The sequence below is a fragment of the Coenobita brevimanus genome, chromosome 100 (assembly GCF_032717465.1).
Source record: "Coenobita brevimanus isolate Jiangsu-jjx chromosome 100, ASM3271746v2, whole genome shotgun sequence".
Lineage (NCBI taxonomy): Eukaryota > Metazoa > Arthropoda > Malacostraca > Decapoda > Coenobitidae > Coenobita > Coenobita brevimanus.
This window is the reverse complement of record NC_137053.1, coordinates 53,185,416-53,198,717: the sequence shown is the minus strand read 5'-3', so window position 1 is coordinate 53,198,717 and position 13,302 is coordinate 53,185,416. Positions and strand designations below refer to the sequence as shown.

General features: G+C 40.2%; 1 protein-coding gene across 4 annotated transcripts in view; it reads left to right on the top strand.

Annotated features, from left to right (window-relative positions):
• LOC145414592 (uncharacterized) overlaps positions 1-13,302 on the top strand; it is a 260,262-nt gene that overhangs the window by 78,771 nt on the left and 168,189 nt on the right. For all 4 annotated transcript variants that reach the window (XM_080284118.1, XM_080284116.1, XM_080284117.1 and 1 more), the window contains one exon: positions 2,537-2,616. In XM_080284118.1, the coding sequence (XP_080140244.1) occupies positions 2,537-2,616 (80 nt within the window). The remainder of the gene's footprint in view (positions 1-2,536; positions 2,617-13,302) is intronic.

The window sequence follows — 13,302 nt, the reverse complement described above, 5'->3', positions numbered from 1 at the left end:
GTGGGCCATCAACCATGAAAGAATTGATTAGATTTTGGGTCAGATCTGTTTCCTATATCCATGGATCTGGGTTTGGGATTACTGAAAAAGTTGTGAATGGATTTTGATGAAATTTTGTGGAAGGGTGGGCCATGGACCAAGAAAGAAATTATTTAATTTTATGGGGGATCTGGATCCAGAGTGTCCTGCACAATATTTCCAAAAGTTCTCAGTGAATTTCAATGAAATTTTGTGGAAAGGTGGGCCATGCACCAAGGAAGGATTGATTAAATCTGGGGCGGATCTGGATCTGGATCCTTTTTAATGGCATTGCGTAGGTATGTGCTCTGTGAGCTCTTTCTGCTTGTCAGTGGGTAAACATGAATGTTTGGTGTATCTAAATGTAATGCTTTCAGATGATGCTATGTTGCTTGCTAACAGTGAAAAAGATCTTTGCAGATTGATCCATTATTGTGAATGCGAGGATGTTGTTTGCAAAATAAATGGAGATAGGAGTAAATGGATGGCTGTTGAGAGATAGTGACATTCAGTGTGATATTCTGGTGAATGGTGAAACTTCAGTTGATGAGGGGTACAGTACAAGGGAAAGAAAAATTGCAAAGGAAATGGAAAGTATAGTGGCATAAGGAAGGATTGTGGTTGGCAATATGAAAGCATTGATACTAAACAGAGGTCTGAATGTGAAGACTGCAATTGCAAAGGAAGGGGAAAGTATAGTGGCATAGGGAAGGATTGTGGTTGGCCGTATGAAAACGTTGATACTAAAGAGAGGTCTGAATTTGAAGACTGCCAAAGGATTTCATGGTGTGTTGTGCATATTCTAGCTCATGGGTGTGTGGCTTTGGTATGGCTTGAGAATGAAAAAGGCAGGAGTAAGGGCAGTGGAAATGAATGGATGAGGAATATTTATGGATTTCATGGAGTGGATAGGTTAAGAAATACAGTAATATAATTTGTAAAAGATTTGGAGTAAAGAAGTTTGTCGATAAAAGGTATGAAGGGAGTGTATGTTTCCTTTCATCCTCTTCTGTCTTTCTTTCCTTAATTCTTTCCTCGTCGTTCTGCCTACAGGTGACTTTATGCTCTCTCTTCTGTCTTTTTTTCCTTCATTCTTTCCTCTTCCTTCTGCCTGTGGGTGATTCTACACTGAGTGACAAGCCAAATGGTTTCCTGTATGCCAGGAAACCATTTACTACTCTGGGTGGTAACCATATAACCAAATTTTGGCTCCTGGTGGTTTAGTGGGTAATTAACGATGCTCCAATCGGATTGAGCTGGTGAAGGTTTATATCCAAGGGGTGGTTGGGGTTTATTGCTAATGTAATGCCACTCAGGGATGAGTGAGGCTGGTCACTCTCGTCTTAAATGTCAGGACCATCTAACCTAGCCCCAGGTTCCTACGCCCCTTATGGGGCAATATAGGATTGGATGATGGATGGATGGATGGTTATGGTCATATGATGAGACTGTCGATAGGATGTTGAGAGGGTTTAGGTATTTGTGGGTTTTAAAGTGGAAAAAAGTATGGTAGGGCCAACTTACCTAGCCCCAGGTTCCTACGCCCCTTATGGGGCAGTATAGGATTGGATGATGGATGGATGGATGGTTATGGTCATATAACGAGACTGTCGATAGGATGTTGAGCGGGGTATAGGTATTTGTGAGTTTGAAGGTGGACAGAAGTATGGTAGGCCAAGATGGTGGATTTATGGTAAGTACTGTAAGTGTACTAAAGCAAGGTGTGGAAGATGATGCAGCTAGGGAGTTGAAAGCTGATTGAGGTCATTTGATGAATTATGACACAAGTGTTTGGCACCCCCCCCCCTTTTTTTTTTTTTTTTATCAGGCATGTATATTTGGAGTACATGTATATGGATTACATTCGTTTTGTAAAGACTCCAACATGCTTGCATGCGCTGGCCTTGGTCACCTAATGGTGGCTTTTCATGGTGCTCGATCTCTGGCAGCTTCACTGTTGATTATCTTATCCCTGAGGTCACACTCAGTGACCTCGTCTCAAATCTTTTTCGGTCTACCTCTTGCTACCAGAAAAATGCATGAGGTGGAGCCATGTTTCTGAGGCTTGATTGGTGCACTGTATATGAATGTCTGGCCTATTTCACTGGGTATGCCATTGATAATTCTCCCTTTTTTGGTCCCTTCTCATTCTTTGTTATCTGGAATGTCCCACACCTCATCGTTAGGTGGGTGAAAAAAAAATGTCAGGGTGAGTATGATGATACATTGCAGGGTTGAGGGACCTAATTTGCAGAGCTATATGTACTGGTAATTTTTTATGGTTTATGGTTTCTTAAATGTATTTGATTTGTATTTTTCTTGCACTAATGGTTTTATATATTTATGATGTTTATGACATTTTTTATATTTCAGTCAGTGTCTGTGATATGTTATTTACAACATGCAATTTTCCAACCCTGATGTTTACTCACCCAGTTAAACAGTGGGGATAAGTTTATGATGATGGTAAAACAGCTTAAATATTTAGTTTATTATTTAAGATGTAACTGCCCCACAGATCCCGATCAAAATCCCGTGAGCGAGACAGAACTTCAGGCCGAGACCACCAGAGCAGAGGTCATTCAGGGAATCAGACCAGTAAGTAAAGAGGGGGTACACTTGGGTGGCACCTAAGTTACACTGCTCAGCACAGTCCAGCCTTTGTAACTTTCTGCTTTAAATGCAGATTTTGGAAGGAGAGCAATATGTAGTCAGGGACAAAATTTCCAATAGTTCACCTCTACTTGTAACTTGTTAATTGTGCTAGGTTGAAAGAGGCTTAGGATGTTTCTTTGCCCATAGAAATTTCTCTACAGGCAATTCATTACAATGATAGTGAATTAGGGGGAGCAGACGGTTGTCACTGATGAAGGTACATTTGTTTTTATTATATTTGTCTGATTTTTTTATATATTTTGTTACTTTATATGAGCAATATAATCCCAAAGTTTGAGTATATTTGACTGATTAGTTTTTACAGAAAAAAATAATATATGCATAAAACGTATTAAAAAAATAAGACACGAGAAATGGGAAACCAGGGGAAGTGTGTTCATCTGATCTCTAAGATATTTGGTAGTTTTACTAATAAAACCCTCATTAATAAATTGCCATGACAGTTTTTTAACCCCTTAACCGCGGGGCGTCACTTTCGTGATGCTTAGGAGCAAGGGATCATACTGCGGGGTGTCGCTTTTGTGATTCTGTGCTATTTTGAATTCACCCGGGCTTCCAAGTGGGGGCTTGTATCATCTATCAGTACTGCCAATGTCCAACACTAGTCAGCACTCCTAATCTCATCTGTACTCCCATCCATTGTTGACAATTTAGCCATTTCTCCCTGTTCTTGACTCCTCTCCCTACCCCCCCTCCATTACCCTATCCTCTCGCCTGCCCGGCCGTGCTATGCTAAGTAAATCTTCCCTGGAATTTTTCACTGATTTCATCCATTGAAATAAGCCCTATGCCCTATTCTTATACCAAATAATATATACAAGAAAGAAATAAGGTAAGTGAGAGTGCCATACACCTGGAATTGGCTAATTATCACCTGACAACACCTCACGTGCTCTCGTTCGCTAATTTTTGCTGTTTATTTCCCCTTGAAATATGCCGTATAATCTGTTTTCGTAATAAATATACATATAAGGAGGGAAGGAAGAAGCCTAAGTGATATTTACATTCACCTGGAACTACCTAATTTATAATGTATTGTCTAGATTTCCTGCCAATCATTTCAGTGCTATACATAGCTGTTTCAAGAGCTAACGTTGGTAGTACTGAATATCCCTAGGTAGGCCTCCACCCCGGCCCTCCCTTATCAGTTCACTCTCATCTTCCGAAGTGGAGGTACGTCTGTTTCCTCTTGCTGACTTCAGGGACTTTTCACCCCCATGCAAAGGGCCCTGTGACCTTTACCCCCTACTAAACCTCGTGTGGAAAGAGGTAAAGGGCTGACAATTGATAAAAGCTTTCTATTGAGTAAAACAGTGCAAGTGGAATTGTAAATAATGTGTAAATAATGTGTAAACAGCAAGTGAAAGTAATGAATGTAAATATACGTGAACAGTGGAAAATAGTTTTATAAGTTACTTCAAGTGACAGTGCATAACACAGTGTAAATAAAATAGAAATGTAAATAACGTAAATAAAATAGAGAACGTAAATAGAAATGTAAATGAGTAGTATTATAAGAATACGAGTATATACCCTAGGAGTAATGAAAGTGGAAGTTTCACTCTAGCATGAGTTATGAGAGTGAAGATGAAAGTGACATTCACTCTCAATGCTAGTATACAGGACGAGAAAGTGAATGCTACGTATTTTACTGAAAGAAATTGAATCCCTACAGTGACAATAAACTAATACTACTGAAGGAAACTTATGGATAAAGACTGTAGATATATATTAGTGTTGTATAGGAATAGAAATATAAAGTGTGAGGGGTTTTATGAATAATAAATGACAGAGTACCAAGAGTGAACTAGCGTAAGTGCGACGGTCAGACGCGCTCATAATTTTCATTGCTTTCACAGTGGGTTTTTTTTTGGAGTATGGATCCCAAACTACTTGAAAATCATAGAGTAGTGTTTATAGTGTTAATATCTGGCTGTGGTAATCATATTACGGGTTGTTGGGAAGTGTAAAGTGGAGACTTCGTTACCCAACTTCAGAGGTCTCCACAAGTCCTACGGTAACCGACGAAGGCTCAACAAACATTCCAGGAGAAAGCTGAAGGTATGTGCCATAAGCATATGTAATTTTAATATTCTAGGACTAATAACTGATTTTTGGCAAATATTTTTTGAGAGTCTGTCAGAGCCCGAATAACCCCGCGGCACACGCAAAACATTGGTAAACATGCCTGTGGTGTAGGGGTTAATATTCTTCACCATTGCTGAACAAAAAAATTCCCAAAATCTATCTATTTATTTATTGCCAGACACCTCAATCCCGTTTGGGGTGGCCACAAACAAAACGCCTCCACGTCGCCCTGTCCCCCACCATTTCACTGCCCTGCTCCCAACTCACCCCCCCCTCTCTTATATACCTCTCCACCCCATCCCTCCATCTCATCCTCGGCCTCCCCCTCCCTCTCCCTCTTCCCCCCTCCACCTCACTCACATACACTCTTTTCGTCAGTCTTTCACTCTCCATCCTCTCCACATGGCCAAACCACCTCAGTGTGTTCCCCATAACGCATCCTATCACCTCCGCATCCACACCACAACGCTCCTTTATATCCTAATTTGTCAGCCTGTCTCTCCATGTGACTCCACAAGCTTCTCTTAAATAACTCATTTCCACTGCTCTCACTCTTGACTTGTGTCTTTCCAACAACGTCCAAGCTTCACTTCCGTATGTTAGAGTTGGTATCACAATACTGTCATGTAGTAACTTTTTCACTTCCATGCTCACTTCCCTGTTTCTTATAACTGCTGTCAAAGAACCAGCAACCTTTCCTCCCTGCTGTACCCTTTCAAGCACTTCACCTTCCAAACCTCCATCCTTACTCATCACATTACCCAAGTACTTGAACGTTCTCACATTTTCCAATTCCTCACCATCCAACCTCGCTGTACATTCACTGACTTCACCTCTCTCAAAGATTATCACTTTACTCTTCCCTACATTCACCTTTAGATTCCATTTCTTACACACTCTCCCAAACTCATCCACCAAGCCTTGCAGCTCCCCTTCGTCTTCACTCAACAACACAGTATCATCTGCAAACAACAGTACAGGGAGTTTCCAAACACTACCCTCTCTCACCAGGGCCACTCCAATATCCACTACCCTATCTTGTACCTCTTTTATTACCCCATCCATGTACAGATTGAACAACCATGGAGACATGACACATCCCTGTTTCAACCCAACCTTCAAAGAGAAAAATTCACTTAGTTCACCATCCACACGCACTGCAGCCTTAGCACCATCATACATACTCTTCACAGCATTCAACAACTTCCCATCTACTCCATAAATTCTTAATACTTTCCACAATCCTTGTCTATCCACCGTGTCATATGCTTTCTCCAAATCCATGAAAGCCACATACAACTTCTTTCCCTTCTCTAGTAACTTTTCCACTATAGATCTAAGAATGAATATCTGATCTGCACAACCTCTTCCCTTCCTAAAGCCTCCCTGTTCTTCTCCCACTTATTCATCTGTTCTTTCTCTAACTCTGTCAATAAGTATTGTACCATACACTTTTCCTATTATACTAAGAAGACAGACGCCCCTATGATTACCACACACTTCTTTTTCCCCTTTTCCTTTGTACAAGGGAATAATTATACCTGACTTCCAATCTTCCGGGACTCTACCTTCCTCCCAGGCCAATCTGCACATTTTCCACATCCATTCTACTACTATCTCTCCCCCATACTTCAACATTTCACCACACACTCCATCAATTCCTGGGGCTTTCCCCAATTTAACTTTCTTCATTGCTTCCACAACTTCTATCCTACTGATTTCTTCCTGTCTTCTCACTTCCCTCCTTCTCCCAGCCATTCCCCAGCCACTCATACTCGCATTACTTCTATCTTCTATATTCAACGATTCCTTAAGGTGTTCTCCCCATCTGCTCACTTTTTCTCCATTCTCCACTAGTAATCTACCATTTTTATCTTTCACTCCCCTGCTAACTTCACTTCCACCCTGTCTTACTCTTTTCACCTCTTTCCAGAACATTTTCTTACAGTCCCTCCACTTTACACTCAAGTTCCTTCCAAATTCCTCATCTGCTCTCTTCTTACTCTCTCCTACTAATCTTTTCACCTCTCTCTTTCTTTCTGCATATAACTCTCTCTTCCGCCTCTCAGCTTCTTCCACGCCCCTATTTCTCATCCATTCATTGTATGCTTTCTTCTTTTGTGCCACAGCCTGTCTCACCTCTTCATTCCATCACACTGTTCCTTGCGCACTCCTCCGTCTTCTCTTCATCCCACACACCACATCACATGTTGCACATATTTCTTCTGTAAATATCCTGCACAGACCTTCCATATCCCTCATCTGCTCCAATTCATATTTGCCCAATCGTTCCTCCACTTCTCTCTTATACTCTGCCTTTTTCTCATCCTCTTGTAACCTTTCCACTCTCCTTACAAATTCTCCTTCATTCTGCCCTTCCCTTCTTCTGTTTCTCCATCCTAATTGGACCTAGCTTCTGGCCACCACCAAGTAGTGGTCAGAAAGTCCACTCCCCCAACCTCTGTAAGCTCTTGCATCCATTACACATTTTCACATCCTTTCATCCACACACACATAATCAATCATTGCCTTCCTTTCATTCAGTTCACCACCCACCCTTCTCATCACTCGCCATGTATACCTGTGGATCATTTTGTGCCTGAAGAGGGTATTGGCTATCATCAACCCCCTCCCAGCACAAATGTCCACTAATGCACTGCCATTCTCATCTGTCTCAGCAGGCACACCCCACTCACCAACTATTCCTTCCACCTTCACATTCCCTACTTTACCATTCATATCACTGATCAGAAAAACTCTCTCATTCCTTCCAAACTTTTCCATGCACACTTCCACATTTGTCCAGAACTCTTCTCTCACTCTGCTAGCACAGTCTTTCATTGGCGCATACACACACACAATCACCCACATTTGTATTCCAACTTTCAATCTTACCCACACAATCCTTGACCCAACTGATCCATACTCTCTGATGCTCTTCTTCCATCTTTTACTCACAACTATACATAACTTTTCATAACCAAATTCATAAAGCTAGCATTTGTTCTTCACTAATTATACATACAAGTGGAAATACATGTAATCACTCTTCGTATGATTAACAGCATGTTGGTTATTTTCACGCTATGTATGTTAGCAGATTAATCAGAGTGAGCAAACAATCCATCATCTCCATCCTGTGTATCCTCATATATGTTAAAAATCCGTTTAGTAATGCATTACTCTGATTCATTACCAGACGAATTTTTCATGACCATATTGGCCCACATTTGGTAATGAAAAATACCCAATGGCAACCCTGACAGGGGAGAGGGGAGGAAGGAAGGGGTGAGGGTCCGTGGTGTAACAGCTGTTCGGCACCACGCGGCAGTTTCAAATTACAGGTGGGAAAAAATTAGTATTTTGGGGGGATTTTTTCTTTTTTTGGCCATTTTTGGGTTCTGAAGGTCCAGGCCCACAATGTCCGGTAAGTGGGGATGTCCGGAACGTGGGGGTCCGGATAGTACGGGGATTACTGTATATATACATATGTATAGTTATATATATATATATATATTTATATATATATATATAATATATATATATATATGTATATATATATATGTATATATATATATATATATATATATATATATATATATGTATATATATATATATATATATATATATATATATATATATATATATATATATATATATATATATATATATATAATATATATATATATATGTATATATATATATGTATATATATATATATATATATATATATATGTATATATATATATATACAGTAATCCCTCTAATATCCGAACGCCCAATATCCGAACATCCCCACTAACCGGACATAATCCTCCTGGGATCCAATATTCCCAAAATGGGCCAAAACTGCAAAAAATTCAAAAAAATCTGACTTTTTCCCTCCCATAATTTGAAATTCCCGCCTGGCGCCCAACAGCTGTTACACCATGGTCCCTTAACCCCTTCCTACCTCCCCTCCCCCTCCCCTGTCAGGTTGCCATTTGGTAATTTTAAATAACAAGTGTGAGCCAATTTGGTAATGAAAAAATTCGTTTGGTAATGCATTAGAATAATGCATTACCAAATGGATTTTTCACATGTATGAGGATACACAGGATGGAGATGGTGGATTGTTTGCTCTCTCTGATTAATCTGCTACCCTACATAGTGTGAAAATAATCAACATGTTGTTAGTTATAAGGAGAGTGATTACATGTATTTCCACTTGTATATATAATTAGTGAAGAATATATGCTAGCTTTACGAATTTGGTAATGAAAAGTTATATTTGACAATGAAAGTTGAGGAGATTGGTAATGTGGCTGTTGCGATCTGGCAACTCTGTTACCCCACCAACATCAACAGTCACAGCTTAACTCCGATGGAGAGCAGATACTCATAACAGTGCAAGCCACAGGTGCTTGTTTTTTGTGAATAAACAGTGAATAAACTGCAATACCTTGCCACTAGAACACACAGGAATTTACAGTGTTGTGCAGTGTTAAGAAATTACAATTTAGAGTGCAGAGGATTAACTGTGGACTGCAAACTGGCGGTTCAAACCAGTCCAAGACCAAGGGACTTGTAAGTACCCAGAATGTTTAATATTGTATAAACTCACCTCTAAAACCTCATTTTATGGTTCTTTTGCTTTTATTTCAGTCTTTTATGTACCTTATTGGTGTGATTTGGGTCTTAAATAGGTGCTATGCATGTCCAGAGGGAGTTGTATAGGTGTTTTTCAGAGTTAGGGTCCGTAAGTACTAGTCCATAAGCTGGGGCCCAATATCCGGACAGGACCACTATCCGGACCTGCCTATGGCTCTATTGATCCGGATATTGGAGGGGTTACTGTATATATATATATACATATACAATACATATATATATATATATATATATATATATATATATATATATATATAGACAGGTAAGCCCTTAATTCACGCGAACTTTTTTCACGCGATTCGGTTATTCACGAATTTTTCGTACAACAATTAAAACAAAATTATAATAATCAAATAAATAATATTAATATACAAGAGAAATAAAATATAAAAATGCCTACCTGCTGGCCATGTGCATACATGTGTGTGTGTGTGTGTGTGTGTGTGTGTGTGTGTATGTGTGTGTGGGAGGTCGGTCTACCACGCATCACAGTCAGTTTGAATCCGACGGTCAAACCATGCATGACTGGCCAGTCGTTATTTGTGGCTTATTTTTCTGCCTTCCAGTGATTGCTTGCCTTGTCCGCCAACATGGGGCCTAAGCATAGTGCTAGTGATGCATGTAACACACCAAAACGGCCTTGTAAAATGATGTTGCTGACAGAGAAAGTTAAAGTGTTGGACAAACTTCAGGGAGGAATGTCGGCGACAGTTCTTCGTCAGGACGATTCCCCGTCATATATTTACATGCCAGTTTATGTAGCAAGTACAGTACACTAGTTTTTTACTTATATGAGTTATAAAATCCCCCTGAAAATTAGTTATTAAAGTATTGATTAATCAATAATAAGTATATTAATAGAATGATGGGGAAGTGTCCATGTTTTGACGGTGAATAGACTTGATGGTGAAATGTTTCAGAACCGTATGTTTGGGGCGAGTCAACTGTTCATACAATAAAGAAGGAGAACTTAGCATACGGGAGACAGTGAGGGCTAGTGCTGCAGACTGCTAAAGTGTCTCCACCTATGCCTGTGAATTGTCTTGGAACCTGTGAATTGTCTTGGAACCGCTTGTTTGGGGTGAATGACTCAACTGTTCATACAATAAAGAAGGTAGAATGTAGCATATGGGAGGCAGTGAGGGCTTGTGCACCAGGCTGCTGAAGTGTCTCCACCTACGCCTGTGCTTGTCAGGTTTCAGTGTTAAATTTCTTACATTTTTGTTGTTTTTCATCCTTTATGCTAGTTTATAAGGTGTATGTAGTGCATAAACAGTATTATTCAGATGTAATATACTTAATAGACATGCATAATTATGTGCACACAAGGGCAGAACATATACGCGAATTTACCACATACCCGAAGGGTCTGGGAACCTAACCCTTGCTTGAATTAAGGGCTTACCTGTATATATTTATATATATACATATATTAAGGGGGGTCATGAAATATGATTACAAATAAGTCGCCAGTTGTCATGATGGGAAAAGAAATGCAGTATACTGAATATATCTCCACTACTTATTGAGGAAAAAAAATAGTCGACACTGACAATAGCGCTATCGACTTACAAAATAAAGTACAGTAGTAAGTTTTACTTTATTCCGGCTTACTTTGCCGATTCTGTAAAGACAAGAATCGACTTACAAAATAAAGTAGTAAGTTTTACTTTATTCCGGCTTACTTTGCCGATTCTGTAAAGATAAGAATTTTATAAACTTTCTCAACCGTACACAGTGGAGACTAATCACTTACGAATGCTGAATTGTTGATGCTGTTGGCCTCTGAGAGAAAGTGCCCCTACTCCTGATGATCAGTACCTGATACTAATATAGACATTCATGCCAGTGTTAACTCCTGGCTGGCGTAAACAGATTTATGAATTAATATGAAAGAACTGGCTTAACTGTCTATCTATCTATCTGTTGCCAGACGCCATAATCCCGTAAGGGGTGGCCATTTGACTTTGAGTTATTTGTTTTACAGGGAGGGACACTAACCCTCCACCAACCCACTTGTTAACACGTAGGGAGCTTGTATGGTTTGGTTATATGGTTACCACCCAGCATTGTAAATGGTTTCTTGGCTTATAGGAAACTATTTGGCTTGTCACTCAATGTAAAGCCACCTGTAAAGGAAAGAAAAGGAATAAGAAGTAACAGGAAAGATGGGAGAAATAGGAAGAGAGGAAGGCAGGCACAGAAAAAGAATACTAAAGGCATAGGAAGAAGTAGGCAGCACTACATCAAGTGAATGGATGATGGTTGCAACCACCTACCACTAACTGGCTTAACTACCAGTTGTAATTAATATAAGAAGTTCGTGCAAACTGGGAGTAGCAAACTAGAGTAAGCACAATATGGAGATTTGAAACATGATTCTTACATTTGATACAGCCCAAAGAGAAGGACTGTAAATTTATTAATTACAAACAAAATGAATTCTTCCAAGATAACTTAAACGAGTAATCACTCACTCACACAATCAAACAACTAGCTAATTCTCTTAAGCCAAGGAAGAAAATACTGGTCAGTGGAGAAAATGGAGTCGTGGCTGCGAAGAGACTGGGCAGCTCTGCTAATCAGGCTGAACTGCAATGATCACTGCTCACATCCACTTGCCAATCACCAGTTAGGTGGGGAGATGTGGGGGTCGTAGAACTGCTAGAGGCTGTAGCTGCTAAGACAGGGTCTTCACTTCTCTGCTCTGTTCTTGACGTCCTCATCCCATGGCAGCACTGACTAATGTTATCAAGCCAGCCACAAAGCAATACATGATCACTGTAAGTAAACTTGGCCTAGCTTAATGGCTAGAGAGGCGAGGCAGGGAATATCTGTTTATCTATCTATTGCCAGACACCTGAATTCCGTTCGGGGTGGCCACAAACAAATCGCCTCCACGTTGCTCTGTCCCCCGCCATTTCACTGCCCCGCTCCCAACTCACACCCCTTTCTCTCACACACCTCTCCACCACATCCCTCCATCTCATCCTTGGCCTCCCCCTCCCTCTTCCCCCCCTCCACCTCACTCACATACACTCTCTTCATCAGTCTTTCACCCTCCATCCTCTCCACGTGGCCAAACCACCTTAGTGTATTCCTCCTAACGCTTCCTATCACATCCACACCACAACGCTCCTTTGTATCTTCATTTGTCAGCCTGTCTCTCCATGTGACTCCACAGGCTCCTCTTAAATAACTCATTTCCACTGCTCTCACTCTTGACTTGTGTCCTTCCAGCAACGTCCAAGCTTCACTTCCATACGTTAGAGTTGGTATCACAATACTGTCATGTAGTAACTTTTTCACTTCCATGCTCACTTCCATGCTTCTTATCACTGCTTTCAAAGAACCAGCAACCTTTCTTCCCTGCTGTACCCTTTCAAGCACTTCACCCTCCAAACCTCCATCCTTACTCATCACACTACCTAAGTACTTAAACGTACGCACATTTTCCAATTCCTCACCATCCAGTCTCGTTGTACATTCACTGACTTCACCTCTCTCAAAGACCATCACTTTACTCTTCCCAAGATTCATCTCTAGATTCCGCCTCTTACACACTCTCCCAAACTCATCCACCAAGCCTTGTAGCTCCCCTTCGTCTTCACTCAACAACACATGATAATTACACAAATAATTAATTACACAAAAAATAATGTTCAGTGAAACATTACTGTCTGTACATAAAGACAGTCACTCTGATACAATGATGAATATTTTGAAAAACATCTGTTTCAAATCTGAGTGCAAATGCAAATGGTTAACTGACTGAGTGAAGTTCTCTGGGGTTTCAGTGTTGTTCATGAGTTCATATAATAATAATAATAATAATAATACAATGCCACAAAGTGCCATAGTAACACACAT